At 34.8% G+C, this 19,336-nt stretch overlaps 1 protein-coding gene across 2 annotated transcripts in view; it reads left to right on the top strand.

The window, feature by feature from the left end:
* The first annotated feature begins 6,166 nt into the window (after positions 1-6,166).
* D2HGDH (FAD-linked oxidases family protein) overlaps positions 6,167-19,336 on the top strand; it is a 213,082-nt gene continuing 199,912 nt past the window's right edge. The window contains exons 1-2 of one of the 2 annotated variants that reach the window (XM_089822015.1): positions 6,167-6,386; positions 8,100-8,521. In XM_089822015.1, coding sequence (XP_089678141.1) covers positions 6,287-6,386; positions 8,100-8,521 — 522 coding nt within the window. In that variant the 5' untranslated portion in view covers positions 6,167-6,286. The remainder of the gene's footprint in view (positions 6,387-8,099; positions 8,522-19,336) is intronic. The other variant, XM_089822007.1, reaches the window with a different exon arrangement.

A 19,336-nucleotide genomic window follows, 5' to 3' on the forward strand; every position in this document is an offset into this window, starting at 1 on the left:
TAGTGCTTATCATTAGTTATGGGACAATTTGATGCCTCAAGATGAGAGTTGTGATGGGCATGACATGGCGATAGGTTCTACAGTTGACAGCTTGATAATACATGACTCAGAGCAGGAGTTTCAGAGTGATGCTTCAGCGGGTGTTGTTATTGATTCTACTCCTTTGGCTATGACATCTCCTGACTTAGCTGGTGATCAGTCACAGTGGGTTGTATCACTTGTTCATGGTGAGTTGTTGACTAAGGTTGGTTTTTTTTATCAACATTATATTGCAAGGTATGTACATCAGTTAGCATTTGATCCTTGTGTTGAGGAGTTGATGGCAGGAAGATTTGGTTTGGGTTCCAATTCTTGCTATTTATCTTGTGATGGCTTTTCACCATCAGGGGTGCATGGTAGTTATGGTTATGAGATAGTGGCCGGTGATTTGCAAAGTTGTGTTGAATGTAGGAGTTATACAGTGTGTGGATTCTCCATACTTGGTACAGTTTCATTCGAGAGCATTCACCATTGTTGCAGAGTTGGATTGTGCATTCCGTATAGGCCAGTGGGATGCGTTGATGGTATTTACTGTGTTGGTAGTTTGATTTGTCCACTTTGCTTGGATTCTGATGTTCTAAGAGTTTGTGCCTCATGGGTTTTTGATTGTGGTAGTGGTGATTTTGGAGTTTGGTTGAGCTATAATTGTCAGTTTGATTATGGATTCCTCTTGGTCATATTGCAGAGGATATTGCAGGAGCCTGTGTTAATTGGTAGTAGTATAGTTCATGACTACATTTGGGATCCAGGTGGATTGATTGGTTTATTGTTCAACCATTGCTTGAGGACAAGCAATGTTTGGGAGGGGAGGACTTGTCATGTCCCCTTTTCAAATAATTAAAAAATAATAATCTTTGCTAAGGCAGGCAGGCCCAAGAAAGTGAAGTTTCGAAAAAAGGGGGTTAATCTTTGGAAACCGTTGGACTAATAAATGAAAATTATTATTAAAATATGTTTCATTAACCTCTCTTGGACGTGAGTTACAGTTATGCCCTCTTTTAAGGGGTTTGGAGGCATTTTGGGCTGATGGGGAGAACTTCATTTTTGCTCATTCTTTGTTATTCTTCAGAGGCTGCCAAACTTGTGGAGAAGGAGACCCAAGAACGGGAGTTTGCAGTTTTTCAGGGAGACCCAAGAATGGGAGTTTGCAGGTTTCTAGGAAGGCTAAGGACGGGAGTTTGAAGCCATTCCATGTGCATGCTCATACAGAGTTTGTCTTTGTGCTGAACAGTGTAGATTTGTGGGTTTTTGGGTGTGTTTTTTGCATGAGTTTGGTGTTTTCAATTGAGCATTTCATATCAGTTTTGGTTGCTGCTGTATTTCAGACTTTAAGCTGTTAAAATAGAGCTGAATATATGTATTGGGACGTGATTAAACTTCTGAGATAGTTTATTAGTGTTTTGTGGTGTTTTCGGGCATTTTTGTGTTAATTTCGGGAGCCCGATGAGCATAGTTTTTGTCCTACATTTGAGAACTGTTGTGTAAAGGTTATACGGATTTGGAAATGTCATTTTGTAGGCTGTTATGCTACTGAAATTTCTGTAAAAATGTCCACTTTCAGATTTATTAATAATTGGTGAAGCTGTGAAGCTTTTGGCACAATTTCTGGCATACCCGATTTGGGGTTTCTTGAGAAATTTGGAGGATCTTTGTGATATCAGTTGTTTGATTTTGAAAATATGATTAGAGGTGTGAAATACCATATCAAATAAAAAAAGGGGACATTTCAGTCTAATCCTAACTCTAACTCTAACTCTAAATCTAACTCTAACTCTAAAGCTCACCCTAACCCTAACCCTAACACTAATTCTCACCCTAATTCTAACTCTAATACTAACTCTTAACACTAATTCTAACCCTAACCCTAACCCTAATTATAACCCTAATTTTAAGTCTAACTCTAACCCTAACTCTATCTCTATCTCTAATTCTAACCCTAACCCTACCCCTAATTCTAACTCGAACTCTAACTCTAACTCTAACTTTAACTATAACTATAACTGTAATTGTAACCCTAACCCTAACTCTAACCCTAACCCTCCACCTTATCCTAACCCTAACACTATATATAACTCTAACTCTAACCCTAACCCTAGTACTATATATAAATCCAACTCTAACCCTAACCCTAATTCTAATCCTAAACCCAACCCTAATCCTTACCCTAACTCTAGCTATAACTTTAAATCTAACCCTGACCCTAACCCTAACCCTAAATCTAACACTAAGGGCCAACTTTAACTCTAACTTTAACCCTAACTCTAACTCTAATTCTGACCCTAACCCTAACTCTAACCCTAACCCTAGCCCCTATTATAACCCCAATTCTAACACTAACACTAACACTAACACTGTAACTCTAATTGTAACCCTAACCCTAATGCTAACACCAACTCTAACTATAACCCTAGCACTATCCCTAACTCTAGCCCTAATTCTAACCCTAACTCTAACTCTAACTCTATCTCAAACCCTAACTCTAATTCTAACTCTAAAACTAACCCTAACCCTAACCCTAACTGTATTTGTTATCCTAATTCTAGCCCCAACCCTAATTCTTACCCTTACCCTAACCCTAGCTCTAACTCTAACCCTAATTATATTTGTAGCCCTAATTCTAATTCTAACCCTAACCCTAACCCTAACTCTAACTCCAATTCTACCCCTAACTCTAGCCCTAACCCTATATAACCGTAAATCTAATCCTAATTCTAACCCTAACCCCAATTATAGTCCTAACCCTAACCTAATTATAACCCCAACTCTAACTCTAATCCTAACTCTAACTCTAACTCTAATTCTCTCCCTAGCCCTAACTCGAACACTAATTCTAACTATAATGCTAATTTTAACCCTAACCCTAATCCTAATTCTAACCCTAAATCTAACTCTAACTCTAACTCTAACCCTAACTCTAACTCTAACTCTAACTCTAACTCTAACTCTAACCCTAACTCTAACTCTAACTCTAATTGTAACCTTGACCCTAATACTAACCCTATCCCTAACACTAACCCTAACCCCAAATCTTACCGTAACCCTACCCCTAATCGTAACCCTAGCACTATATATAACTCTAACTCTAACCCTAAGCCTAATTCTAATCCTAACCCCAACCCTAATTCTAACCCTAACTCTTACTCTAACCCTAACCCTAAATCTAACCCTAACCCCAACTCTATCTCTAACTTTAACTCTAACTCTAACTTGAACACTACTTTGAACTCTAATTCTAATCGTAACGCTAACCCTAACCCTAAACCTAACTCTAACTCTAACTCTAACTCTAACTCTAACTCTAATTTTAACTCTAACTCTAATTGCAACCCTAACCCTAATACTAACCCTACTCCTAATCGTAACCCTAACACTAACCCTAATTCTAATCCTAACTATAACCCTAACTATAACTATAAATCTAACTCTAACCCTAACTCTAACCCTATTCTAACTCTAACTCTAACTCTAGCTCTAACTTTAACCCTAACTCTAATTCTAATCCTAACCCTAACCCTAATTATATTTGTAACCCTAATTTGGACCCTAACCTTAATTCTTACCCTCACCCTCACCCTAACTCTAACTCAAACCCTAATTCTAACCTTAGACCTAACCCTAACCCTAACTCTAACTCTAATTCTAAACCTAACCTTAACCCTAACTCTAACTGTAACTCTAACCCTGACCCTAACTCTAGCTCTAACCCTAACAATAACCGTAACCTTAACCCTAACTCTAATTCAAACCCCAACCCTATCCATAACCCTAATTTTAATCCTAATGCTAATCCTAACTCTAATTCTAACTCTAACCCATACACTAACCCTAACCATAAGTCTACTTTGAATGTAACATTTTACGTAACAATATCCTTCAAATAAAAACAAATTAAAGTCATGCAAATTAAACACCATATATACAATTAAAAAATAAAATGTTGAAGAATAATTCTATAGTAAGTTTATAGAACTACAATTTTATAGTAACTTATACATCTATATTTAAAAATAAATAAATAAATCGATACTAACCTTATCAAAAATAGGAAAAAAAAATACTTTTCCTATTATGCCACAATTGCCACTAGCTTATACATACATACATACATACATACATACATACATATATACATACATATATGTACACATATATTCTATACATACATACATACATACATACATACATACATACATACATACATACATACATATATATATATACATACATACATACATATACATATATTGTACATATATATGTATATATACATTGATATATATATATATATACATACATACATACATATACATATATTGTACATATATATGTATATATACATTGTACATATATATGTATATATATACATATATATATATATATATGTGTATATATATATATATATATATATATGTATGTATATATACATTGTACATATATTGTACATATATACATATGTATATATACATATATATACACATATGTATATATACATATACACATATGTATGTATACATACATATACACATATGTATCCATACATACATATATATGTATATATACATACATATATGTATATATACATATATGTATGTATATGTATATGTATGTATATATACATATACATACATATTTGTATATATACATATACATACATATTTGTATATATACATATACATACATATATGTATATATACATATATACGCTGAGAGTAATTGTTCTTGAGGCGCCCATTTTCATTAAATTCAAGGGCTATTTTTCTTTTATATATATATATATATATATATATATATATATATCTTTTATAACAATGTAACATTGTTCTAGTAAGGTAAGTGTTTAGGAGTGAATATTTGAAAAATATTGAATATTTTAAAACAATGTCAAAATTGTCCAAAGGCTCACTATTTTTGGGTGTACACACTTCATTGGTCTAGTTTCTATCTTTTCCATTGTTCAAGTCCCCAAGACCTTATTATTGTGTTGAGTAAATGGAATGATCATGATCTTCCTCTTCTCTTCTATAATATTACTTTTGCTTCTAGCAACCTTATTGTACTTCCTGTAGCAATGTACTATTGCATTCACTATGTTTGATTAGTGAATTAATTTTGAACATATTAACCAATTATATGCATGTATTTTTATCTCGTTTCAATTTTTCTAAAGTTTCTATATTTTTTTATCAATGTAATATATTATTAAAAATTATTTATCTTCATTATAATTGGTTCAATTCATTTGTTCTTTTTCTTATAAGACTAAGTTCCACCATATTGCATTTTTAGCGGCAAGATTTTTATATCTTCTATTATTTTTCCTATGAAAATCAAATCTAAAGTAATTTATTATTTTAATGTCAATATTTCTCCAAATTATATATTACATTTAAAAAAATATTTTACTCTACATAGTACACACTAAAAAAAGTTCAACATGTAAAGTTAATTTCTATTATATTATTTTATAACACACATTATAATATTAAAATATTATATAGTACAAGTAATAATTATATTATATATCTATCTTTTTAGATTTAATTTCCTATATATATTCATTATTATAATATTTAATGATTGTTTCTATTACAATACATTCTAACGAATATTTAATGATTGTTTCTATTACAATATATTCTAATGCCATATATTTTATATCGTATGAACCTTTATAAATGTGAATTTTGACTCACCATTTTTAATAAAGATATAGTCTTATTTTATAAATAATATTTATAAATTTATAAAAATAAATAAATATAAAAACTTGAACTATCATTAAACTCATTATTTATGAACTTATTTAAAATAATTATTAGATTATATTTTTTCTATTACTAAAATCAAATTGAAAATCTAAAAAATAAAACCAATATTTAAAACAAACATTAATCAAAACAATCAAATAGAACTTTAGTTTAATTTGTTAAGATCGTCATTGCAAAAACAATCAAGTAGAACACTTAAAAACAATAAATAATTTAATAACATCATACTCTTGATCATATTTAATACCTCAATATTTTTTGAAAAAAAAACCTCAATTCCATATATGCATTAATAATCACTTTTTACATTTTCCCTCTAATTTTCAATCTATTTAAATAACCTTTATAATACTGTTATCAAATATTTTAAAAATCTCACCAAACAGTTTTCAAAGTACTTCGGCAATGAGCGAGAGGGCAGGAAGACAAACTGAAAAATAATATTGAAAATAAAATAAAATTCATAGACACTTCCATTCATGCGGACGGGTGAGACAGGATCCGAGGCTTCGCAAATCATGGAGAAGTGGAAAAGAGGCTCGCTGGCGATTATATCGTCCGCTATCAGATCTAATTCTGGTTCTTTTTCCCGTCTCTCACAGTGTTCCCCTTTCCTATTAACAGAAATAATTAAAGACCATTTCAAGAAGAGATAATCCCTAAACATATAGCTGCAATCTCCACAATTATAATTTGATTAGTTATTGATATGAATTTGATATATAACCTTAAACAAGGCTGATCATCAATTCGAATTTCTCATTTTGTGCTGAATTCAGCTATGTCTGGATGAAATTATACAACTGAAAGGGAAAACGTTACTATTTTTGTTACGTGATTTTCAAGAACTTTATTGGTTCAACTTTGAATTTAATTATATCTTGTTTTATTTAGTTCAGAAATTCTTGTTTGTCATTGCAGCTTGTTTCTGAGACTGATTTGAGAGTAGAGTTTGTTCACATTGGCTGATAATTTATGAGTAATAGGTTCAAACTTTGTAATCCATTAGTTTTCCTCTGCACCAAGTTAAAGTGATTATAATTGATAACCTAATGATTTGGCCTCATGTAGGTTTTTTTAAAATGGTAATGGGCCGAAGCCTAGATTAATTATTATTATTTGTTAGAGTTGAATTCAAAACCTCTTAGATGAGAGACTCACAACTTACCATTGTCTTACAGGCTCTTGCATGGGTTGGCCTCATGTCAATAGAGAGCTTCTGTACTGAAAATGGCTTGTACATTATTCTATTCGATTCAATTTATAGCAAAGATTGAACGATTGTTATTTGAAAACATGCATCATGTCTGAATTAACAATATCCTATGATTTACATAACTTATTTGGCATGTTGGACCGGCAACTTGGTTGAATAGGAGGGTGACTAGGCGAAAGGCCTAGGTCTCAGCTCCTGCTGGCTTAGTGCTCCGATTGGACGTGCAAAGCTGTCTCATTGTTTCCAAGTATAAGAAAGAGCATTTGTCTTTCAAAAGAATTGTATAGTCAGTCAAGCTTTGCTCATAGCTTTTGGGACTGAATGGATGTAGCAGTACAATGTCTTGCTTAGTATTACACCACATTTTAAAAACCAATGGCAAGTAGATCCTGAAATTGGCCTGACAGTGAAGACATATGTCCTCCACAATAAAGGTCACCTGCTTGAAGCCCAACGAGGGTAGCATTATACATCTCAAAACAGCATGAGGTGAATAGAAAAACTGATTCTCATGTGTAACGCTTGCATAAGGAGGGTCTCATACACCAAATCGGTGTTTTTCTTGATTCTGATCCAAAAATCTACTATTGCCTTTACTTTTTACCTGATTACCAAAGTTTGTTCGCACTGCAGGCATTGTTTCCCTATTAAAGAAAGGTGAATTTGAATCCCTACTACTATTATGCTAAGTGTCAACATATTTCCCAAAAGCCTCGAATCTCATCATATTGCAATTAGTTTATTCTACCTTGAATTTTTTGTTTTTGGTTGAACTGGAAAGAAGAGTGATCTCCCAGATACCTAGACAAGTTGTATTATATCTTTTCTTTCCCATAGTACTTGAGACTTATGTACACGGATTCTTGCTGTAGTCCAAGTGATGTTTGTTTCAGTTGTAGTTTCAACAGAATCACTGTTCCCATTCATGGATTTCAATAGAATTAAGACTTCAGTTCCTATTTTCAACCGGAACTCAAGTCACTACAATGACAAGACAAAACGACCTTTAAATCACAATAGATGCTGCTTGCATCAAATCTTATAGTTTCTAATATACTGTTATATGCTTTGTGCAGAGTATGTTCAGTCAGCATGCTGCAAGTCATACCGTTCAGAAGACAAGTTATGCTCTGAGTATATATCTTATTTAAGATCTGCGAAGAAGATTTTACCTCAGACTAGTGCGAAGCCTGGAAATAGACAGATTTATTTTGGGAGGGCTCAAAGTTTGCACTGGTCTTCTCACTGTACTTCAAATTCACACCCAGAAGGTTTATACAACTTACAATCTGCAACTTATGGAACAGCCGCAAAAAAAGTCCAAAGAAATCCTTCATTCTCTAAGATAGAACCCGAAGATATTCTTCACTTCCAAAATATACTTGGAGCAAAAAATGTAATCCAGGACAAGGATGAAATAGCCACAGCAAATATTGATTGGATGGGAAAATATAGGGGTTCAAGCCCCCTTCTGCTTCGTCCTCAGAACACGAAAGAGGTATATACAATGCATGTTTGAATACTTTTGTATTCTTTATAAATAATTGTATGTCTCTCAACCTAAACTGAGATACGTTATCATTTATACTACCCGATATTTTGTCTCCATAAATTTTGACTTTATAATGCATGCATACACTGTTTCTAAGTTTGTACAGCCTAGGTAATGAAAACTTTGCTGGAATTTTGAACTGTCAGAAGTAAGATGAAGGCCTCGCAAGTCAAAATTGAATACTTAAAATCTATCTGTATTAAGCACACTGCATAAAATGTTTTAGAATTTTAGTGTTTGCTTTCCAGTAGTGCTCATAATCTGACCCTAGTCAGGTTCAGTGACTAGGTAATACTTGATGGTTCATAACTATATGAGAAAACTTAGTCAGTAAAATTGAAGAGGTCAAGATACACGCCGACTTTCAATTTTACATATATATCTGGGTATACAAAAGAACAGACTTGTAGACTTTTGAGTCTCAAGAAATGCCAGCAGGAAAGGAAAAGTTCTATCCTGATTCTTAACGTATTGTATAAAGAACCCTGAAACATAATCATTGCTATACTTGGTGTAGTTAGCATACAATGTCTTTATTATGTTTTATTAATACAGTTGTATTCAAGTATGAATTAGTTGTTGTTGGCTTTCAAGTAGATGTGGGAATTAGTTGATAAATTGTTGTATTTTGCTTGGTAACTATTTGGCACTTTATATAAATTTTTCCTAGTTAAGGAAAGGAATTTGATCCTTGGTTGATCACGTTTGGTCTACTTTTGCAGCACCTGTGAAGTAAGATGTATTTTACGGCTCTATTTGTTCATTTTTTGAACTATTAGTTTTATTAAACAAGAGCACTATTGCTTTAAAAGAAATCAGGCTCAATATAAGATGTTAATGCTCTTAGACCTCAAGTGGGGCAGGAAGAGGCCAACATGTGGTCAAGGCCAAGAGATCAGCTGACCTCTAAGATTGACACAAAAAAGAGAATGAAGAAGATGGATGTGAGAGGCAGTTGAAGAGGCTCTAATAAAGCAACTCCAAAGCTAAAAGCTTGAAGTTCTTCAATTGTCTCAAGATCTCGCTCCTCTACTTTTTATTCCAAGGCAAGGAGATTGAGATTGCTTTTGCATACACTTATTTGGGGGTTGAGTTTTCGGTCCCCTGTTTTAGCTTGAGACCGACAGTTTAGCCTTGCATCAATGAGGGCTATGGCTCTCTTGGCCTTGTTGAGTGTGAGTGCTTCAGGTATCATTTCTAGGACGCCAAGTCCAACTTGACTCTTTTGGATGCTTTGATTAGATCGACTATGCTCTGTGGTTCCATTATTTGGGGGTCATCCTTACTGTAGTTGGATTGGGCTTCGGTGGAGCAGGTCCAGACCCTTCTTTGGTGTATTATCAGATGTAGACAATCTATCCCACACAATATTGTTCTTGCCGAGTTTGGGCCCATCCTTTCAGACTTGGTACTATTTTCGATCTGGTCTAGTTCTTACATCACTTGCAGGGCTTCGCGAACTCCTTGGAGGGGCATCACCGATATTCATACCTAACCTATTGCTATTCAGAGGCTATTGCATGTTTGAACTCCACCCATTGGGCCTGTTGTTGGTATTCCTAGGCTTCGACTTGCTGGGGTTTATCAGATTGATATTGATTGCCTTCCCTCTTTCTAGTATTCCCTAGACACCCCATCTCATCTTTTTCCATCCTGGTATGAGCTGAACCTGCATATCAAGACGAACATTTACAGACAATATATTTGCACTACTTGGACTTGTACCCATGAGGGGCTTTGTCTAAAGATGGCATTGTATGCAGAGAAGTCTCTCAAGTTATAGGACAAGATCATTGTGCCCCTCGCACCTGTCTCATGGTTGGTCTCACGCTCTCCGTATCTCCCCTAGTTCTTTCAGAGTGGGTTCCCATCAGCTTGATATCCAAAATGACCGCCATTTGGCTGAGGAGAATTAAGATTTGGCAGCTTTGTGATTTGGGGGAGTTTGAGAAGGAGACTCACTTCATTTTTTGCTGCCCCATCTAGTATGAGATTAGAGGGAGATTCTACTGTTTATTTAGAGAGGCTCATTCTCTCCCGACCTTCTTCATCTATAAGGATCAGTGTTGCTTTCTCTATCTTTAGGAGACACAGAGGCTTTAGGAGCACACCTTGCAACGACTTCACCCCCTGAGATCACATTTCGACCACCTCATCACTTCATTCTTCACAGTGATTCCCCCCATGCGAGATACAAAGTGAGCATTAGATCGCTTGTCAGGGTCTTCCAGGGTTATTAGACCACATAGATCCTCCACTCAGCAAAGACTTTCTTCTTCTTCCAACATCTCCAGCGGTTCTTGGAGACGTCTTGGGATCTCTTCTCCTATGACCTATCCATCGATTCTAGACTTTTTCCTAGGTGATCGGAGAAGCTAGCTTGTTCGCGTGTTTGGTTTGGTGGCTTCCTCTTGCTTGTGCTTTGGTTCTTTTCTCTTTGCTCTATCTTTCTTCTTGACACCATTTGGTACTCCCGCTGTTTGCTGGGTTGCTGCCTTGTTTCAGGCAGTCCTTCAGACCCTTTTGTTGGACATTTATAGAATTATCTTATCTTATCTCAAAGTAGAAATTGGAGCAAGAGCGTGAACTAGTCATAGTTGGGAAAAAATTACCTTAACATTTATCCCATTATGAATAACCAAAAGAAGGAAGACTGGTTGGAGATAGCAAGACATCTTCCATTGCTATACAAAGAAAGTATCAAACTTGCAAATTAAGTTTAGTACAAAGAAGAATGCAATGTCCCTAATTTTTTAGATGACAATTAACTTAATTGATTTTTATTTCGTTGTGAAACCAAAATTCAAATAATGACTTAATATTTACTAGCTTGATTAAATAATAATAAAATAACGAAATACCATGAAATATCACTTTATTAAATAAAGTTCTCTAATAAGGTAAAAAATAAAGTCAACTAAGTTGGCCTAGTATTCTAGATGCTTCTTGGAGTTATTTATAAGGAGATTGGATGGAGGAAGTAAGACTTATTAGTGGATTTGATATGAATATCTGATGCTTTGCCCTTCAAAAGATTGATACAAGGGCTGGACAAAAAACCTAGCTATTCCAAAGTAGTGGATTTGTGCCTAAGTCTACATCTATGCCAAATATGTGAAGTCTTCTTCGACAGATAAATTTGCAGTAATAAAGATATTTCGAGTTATTTGTGTCTCATTTAGGAAAATAAGATTATTTCTTTTTGAACATTATAATCTTTGGGGAATTTATATTAATGGCACTGGTGGTCATCTAGTTACCTCTAGTTCATATTGGCTTTGGCAAAGTTATTATTTAATAAAGTGGAATTGATTACTTGGGCGTCTAAAAGAAGAATAAATAATGCTTTTATCAGTTCCCTCATGAATATAAATGCGTCCAGGTCTTTTAAAATAAATATTTTCATATCGGACTTCACCTGGGTTAATATTCCAGTGATATAAAGATTAAAATATTGGCACAATAATTTTGTGGATCTCTCATGGGCTTCATTTGAGTACATTGTAGGTCAAGGTTAAGAAGAGGAAATCACAACTTATTCAGAGTTATCCTTCAGGAAACTTGGACAGCATTGCTAGCTTTTGTTGGCTGTTTAAGATGTACTTACAGATTCATACGACAAGACAAAATAAAATAGTTGCTGGAAATCTATGTTTATGCTCATGTGGTGAGAAAAGAGACGAATTCCTAACTTCCCATGCTGAAAAGAGAAATTCAGATAAAGACAAATTCAGGCTTTCATAAAAAACAATAACTTTTGGAGATGTATTGCTGGTGAAAAGGGAAGCAAATAGAAATTTATTTGATAAGTAGGAGATATTTCCCCAGTAAGTCAAATTGTGATATTGCTATTAGGATTTAACTATGTAGTTTTTGAGTCAAACTCATTGATCCATGTTTCATGAGTATTGATTCAAATGAATCTATCTCTCATGAGAAAATGGAACACTTAGCACTCATTGGATCTAGGTGATGCTTACAGAGGTGAATCACTGAAACTACCTGGGAGGTCACCCATCCTAGTACTACTCCAGCTTGAGCATGCTTAACTATGGAGTTTCCTCCCTAGTTAAACCCACTCTACTTGGAATCCCATTTGCAAAATTTTCACCATTTCCATCTTGACATGGAAGATGGAAATGGAATGTGATGATGCTTTCGCATGAAACGAAACATGAACAAGTCCTTGGGAAAGAACTTGTAACTTCTCCAAAGTGGAGAAAATCGGAAAGCAAGCAAACAAAACACGAAAAATTCAAAAGAAAAACATACCTTTGACAAATGACTCAAACATGTCAACAAGAAAAGTACTTCAATATGCAATTTCGAATTTGGAGTTTGGGGCAAAACCAAAAACATGAAAATGAACCATTTCTTTAGTTTTAAAGGAAAAATACACTTTCCCTGGTATCAATTTCAACAAGTGCCAATCATCAAGGAAAAATGTGCATAAAATCAGAAAGATAAGCACAAATTAAATAGCAAGAAAGAATATGTCCACTTACATGAGGATTAAGTGCCAAAAATGATGGAGGGAAAAGCTCCAAATTTGAAAAATTCTTCAAAAAACTTGGACCCTTTCAAACTTTGCAAGGAGAATCCATAGAAGGAAGCAAAAGAGGCATTTTCAAAGGCCAACGGAAAAAACACGCCCTAGAAAAGCTCAAGATCTCAATGTTTTTTAATAAACAAATGCTTGTAGGACATTTTTCTTCAAAAACGTGTTTCTCAAGGCATGGAATGAAATCGTTTTGGCTGTTAAACACAAAAACGTGTATCAAGATACAACGCCAAACATTAAAAATGCCAAATCAATTCCTCCTTTGGTCAAAACGTGAGCCAAAAATGATGATTTTTGAAGATTTTCTCAAAAACATGCCCTTGGAAGGAGTTGAAAATCATGTTTTTTAGCAAGAAAAATACATTTTCATTGTTTGAAATCCCATGGATAGGCAAAAACGACCCTATTGGAGAAGATTTCATGAAAAACCATGAAGAAAATCAACCACAATCTTCAAAAACAGGTTTTTGAGTGTTCATTGCATGTGTTTTCTCCAAAAATGTGTTTCTCAAGAGCATGAACATGAGCTTTAGTGTAAAACACACCTTTTGTTGACCAATGCATATTTTAAAATCTCTCCATAGTGCAAAACGCACCTTTTGGGGGCATTGCATGTTTTATAACATGCATTTAGCTTAAAAACTCACCTTTTGGGGTGAATTCATGTTTTAAGTGAAAACTCACATTTTGGATGCAATAGCATATTTAATTTATAGAACTCACCTTTTTGATGTCATTGCACATTTCAAGTGAGTTTATATGCAATGGTATAAAAAATGTCCACTTTTGATGACTTTATGCTTTTAAGTTGAATTTTATATGCAATGGCATGTAAAAGGTCCACTTTTGATGGATTTTACATTTAAAGACATAAAAGGTCTACTTTTGATGACTTTAAGTGATTTAATAAGCACATGTCAATTTAATTTCAACAAAATATTACTATAATGGGACATAAATTATATTTACATATCATATTAGCAATATACATGTAAATATCATTTAATAAGTAATATTTACTAGAGCATTTGATTTAAATGCTAAAAATTAAATTGAAACTATATAGTTAATATAGTCACTAAGTGAAATAAAAAAAGTAAACTCAAAAATATAACATAAAGTGCACTATAGTTACTTTAATTGAAAACCTTTAATTGATAAAGTAACATAAAAACATAACATAAAGTGAATTTAAGTTATATTTTTCAAAAAGTTAATTCTCAAAATAAAAATATAACATGATATTTTTAATTCGTGTTGTAGCATAAAAAGGTCCACTTTTTGGGCACTAAAATTACCATATCTTTTGATTGACAGCTCCGATTAGGCTCTAGGTTAGATCAAATAGAAGGGGAAACCAAAAAGCATGACTTGAGCATGACTAAAGGACTGAAAACCAACACACACTCCAAAACAAAGAAAAGGACGATGAAGCCCTAAAAAATCAAGCATAGGCTTGACAAAAAGAAAACTGAAAAAGATTTGACAAGAGCCTTCAGTAAAAGAATTTGATATACGAATTGGAATTGATTGATCGATCAACATTAAGCAATTGAATATCAAATTCAACTTAGAGAGATGCAAGACTCATTTGAAAAAGTTTCGTACTATTACCAACATTTTGTAGTGACAAAATGCAGGACAACACTGATCAAAGGAGGACAGCTCGCTTCTTTCAGGTGGGCGATATGGTTTATTTGATGCTGCAGCCGTACAAACAGTCTTCCATCAGGAAGAGTGGAGTTGAGAAGCTCAAGCCTCAATATTATGGTCCCTTCCACATTGCGAGGCGTGTTGGCGAGGTGGCTTATTAACTGGATTTGCAGGTGATAGTAGGGTCTATAATGTGTTTCATGTTTCGTGCCTCAAGAAGGCGTTAGGAAGACATGTGGTCCTATCTATTGTATTTTGACTGTTAGATGATGAGGGGAGTTTTGAGTTGATCCTTGAGGCAATTTTTGATACCAAGGAGATAGTTATGGAGGAGGTCTATCAGAGAGTTTCTGGTCAAGTGGCAGGGTCTATCGGATGAAGATACCACTTGAGAGCCTGAGGATATTCTTCAACACCCTAGACTATGATTGCTGGGGACAAACAATTTGGAGGAGGACTACAATGTCCCTAGTTTAGCAGGTTCTAGGAGCTAGGGTTGGTCAACTCATCATCACAATCCTCGTGAGTTGACAATAGGATTTGAGGGTCTTAGATGTAGACTTGCTATTTATAGTAAGTCTAACTTTGCCCATTGCTATTTTTGGTAGTGCAGAACCGACACGGTGGAGGTTTTCATTTATTCAATCTTTTTGCACAAGATGGAGTTATTTAATAATGTAGTCATATTTATTGCATTAGTTACGAGGCTTAATAATTATTAATGCACTCTATGTTATAAAATGATGATAAGTTAAAGCCTCTTTAGTGAAAGGTGTAATGCTGAAGCTAAGTTGCACAAAAGAGATTATTAATATCTCTCATTTTAAGAATTGGTATCCATTTTGAATGATATTTGCTTTTGTTGTCTACTGAAGGTTGTTTGATGAGGAATTGATTGAATGTTATTCTAGAAAGGGATTGATTAGCTTGTGGAGAGGCTACCATTACCAGGCAACATTTCATGTTCTAGAGCTGCGTTTACAACAAGAAGCTTGCGTGTGTATTTATTGAAGCCTAGGATTGGTTAAGGAGGCCCTGCAAATTGATCTAAAGGCACTGCAAATTGTCTGGAAGCCTTGCGATTCATTTACGAACCATGCATTTCATCATTGGTGGCTGTGTTTATAGTAGGAGGGTCTGCATCTGCAAATTAAGGCCGGAGTTGCATCCTTACAGGTCTGCATTTTGTTCGCACGACTTGTGTTTATCTATTGGAGTTGCGTTCACCATTTCGGGAGGTTGGCGTTACCTTATTTAAGGCCTGCGATCATTTCTTGGAGTTTTTAATTCAAACGGGAGATGGTGAAGGTTGGCTTAGAGTGTCACTTGACATCGGGAGATTGCTTGCGCACAACTAGGTTTCATATTTAATCATTGTATTTTTCAAATTCTCAAGCAATTAAATATAGTTTCATAATTGATCTTTAGCATTGCATTGTTTAGTTCAGCATTTCATTTCGGTATTTACCTTCCAAAAAACCAAAAAACATATAAACCAAAAATATGAAAAATGGAAAAAATTTGAAAAAAACACAAAAATTCATCTTTGCATTAGGAGCGTTACAGTATAGACTGGTTTGGGTCTTTACATACAAGATGAACCTTTTCATACATTCTATCAATGAATTTAGTTGCTTTGTGTATGAACCCACTTTTTGCATGCCTAATCTTCAAGGAAGCATCTTTCAATGCATCCACTAGAAATTTTATTTTTTGTTCTGAGAACTATTTGTTACCTAAACTTGAATTTTGCATCAAGCTCTCTAGATTGCTTTACACCATTTTCTATTTACTATTGTACAGTCAGTTCATGCCATAACTGAAGATAAATAATTCCATCATTAAAGCCATGGTTGGGAATGTTTTTTTAAAATCACATTCATTAAACTTTCAAAAAATCTTCACCAAGTATAATATGATGTGAGTTTCACTATTTCAAAATGCTCAACTCACAAATGTTGTGACAACACTTACTATCTTGGCATCTTTTACAATGCAATATTTTTTTATTACCCTGGTTAATGATTGTAACTATTGATCTACCTTTGACTTCTGCCATTTCTTGAAATATTATAAACAAATCCATTTGGTAGGTATTAAGCGATCATCAATTCTCTAAGGTGAGACCTGTGACTCATCATGCCTAGCAATGTAGATGCTCTATCCAAGAATGTTTCAAATAGAGCATGCACTTTGTGATTTTGGTTTCATAACTGCCATTCACTTTTTCTTGAAGGTTTTTAAAAATGTTTACAACAAATAAATCTTGAATGCCCTATACACACATCTCTTTCCACCTCTTGAGAATATTAATCTTTGGGGGACTTTGATAAGGAATAAGTTGCATTCGTGCATATGGGAACATTTCAAACTAGAATATCCAATAGAAACCCCTCTGTCATATGCTTTGATGGATGTCTATACCATTTTCAAAGCTCTCATTTTGGCATATGTGTGTATTTTACACATGATAGTTCCATATATTATGAAGTAATTGGTAAACTACTTGCTTGTTATTAACAGAGATCAAGAGGACATTATATGAGAAATGAATGGAATGATGTTTCCTTAGGAAATGATTGTAAAGGTAGAAACATTCTATTCTAGCTGAAAGAAAGTTAAAAAAGCTACAGGTAACTAAAGCTAACTAAATATTAGAAACATTCTAATATTTACACTAGATTACAAATAGATTACACTTAACTAATAATAGACGATTATCTATTATTGTAATACCCTTCCTTCATGGTTAATCTATCTATAACACCACGCTGTCATCTAAATTTGACAAACTTATTAGGACCAACTTATCAGGACCAAGAGGCTTGGTGAGAATGTCTGTAGTTTGATTTGTGGTAGGAACATAATGCAAATCTATTGTCCTGCCTTCAACTAGCTATTGTATGTAGTGATAGTGAACATCCACATGCTTGGTTCGTTCATGGAAGACTAGATTTTGGGCTAACTTGATAATGCCTTCATTAGCAGCAAACAAAGTAGTCGGTCTTGCTGGTGACATCTGCATATCCCCAAGCATCCGATGAAGAAAAACAACTTCACACCCTACCTTAACAGTCCCTCTGTATTCGGCCTCTATAGAGGAGAGAGAAACTGCCTGCTGCTTCTTACTAGTCTATGTGATTGCACTAGATCCCAAATTGAACACATCTAGAAGTTGACTTTTTATCGTCAACAGAGCATGCCCAATCTGAATCTATGAACCCATTCAGTCTAGGAGTAGAACTTTGAGAGTACAGGAGTCCATAATCTGAAGTTCCCTTCACATAACGAAGCACACGCTTTGCGGCAAGTGGAAGATGTAGCTGACTGCGAACCTGATGTCAAGCCTATTAGTAGAGAGGTAGATGAGGCTGCCTACTAGTTGCTTGTATGTAGTATCATCAACGGGAGGAGAATCAGACTTTGCAGATAACTTGAGACCTTTCTCCATAGGTGTAGATGCAGGTTTGCAATCCTGCATACGGAATTCGTCTAACAGAGCCCTAACATATTTGGACTGAGAGATGAATATACCAGAAGACTATTGCCAAACCTCAACACTTTGGTAATAATGTATGAGCCCAAGGTCAGTCATATCAAAAGATTGGCATAATTTCTGTTTGATTCTGTGAATCAAAGATGCCAAACTACCAGTGATGATCAAATCATCCACATACATAACTAGAAGGATGATGTCACTGTCAGTAGTCTTGATGAACAAATTTGAGGTTGAAGAATTTCTTTGGAAGCCTTGATCATTGAGGTACTTATCAATTTTTATGTATCATGCCTAAGGGGCCTGCTTCAAGCTATAGAGAGCTTTAACCAATCTGAGAAATTGATGGTCTTTACCAACAACCTTGAAACCAGAAGGTTGCATCATGTAGACTTCCTCATTTGACATCCATCTAATGGACCTTCCAGCCCAACTGTGTTGCCATGGCTAGGAATAATCTGATGGTGCTGATCTTTGCAGCAGGAGAAAAGGTCTCCTCATAATCAATGCCCTGACGCTGAGAAAAACCCTTCACAACTAAACAAGCTTTGTATTTATCCAAAGTACTTGTCCAAAGTACCATCCGATTTGCATTTGATTTTCTAAACCCATTTGTAGCCAATGGGTTTTCTTTCCTAGTGGAAGATCATAAAGGACCCAGGTGTTATTCTTCAGCAGGCTGTGGTGTTCAGATGTCATGCCCTGTTCCCACTCTGGAATTCCTTTAACCTCGGAATATCTTTGAGGTTCAAACGCACTACGAATGTTGGTCATCAGAGTAAAGTTAACAGACTCTATAGGTTTGCTCTTTTTCTAAGTAGTTCTCTCATCAATGAGCTCATCATCATGAAGATCAACAAGTGTCTTGGCCAACCACTTAGGCCAGAGAGGAGAATGACCAACATTACTATCAGGAAATGCTTGGTGATCAGGTTCCTCACCAGAAGAATTTGGATCAAACTTAGGTGAAACATCTACAAATCGAGGTGACCCTGTAGGAGAAGCTGGAGGTGTATGGATAGGGATCACTGGTATAACTAGAGTTGTGGAG

This window comes from Cupressus sempervirens, chromosome 1, assembly GCF_028749045.1.
Source record: "Cupressus sempervirens isolate cs-2001-9-10 chromosome 1, ASM2874904v1, whole genome shotgun sequence".
Taxonomy (NCBI): domain Eukaryota; kingdom Viridiplantae; phylum Streptophyta; class Pinopsida; order Cupressales; family Cupressaceae; genus Cupressus; species Cupressus sempervirens.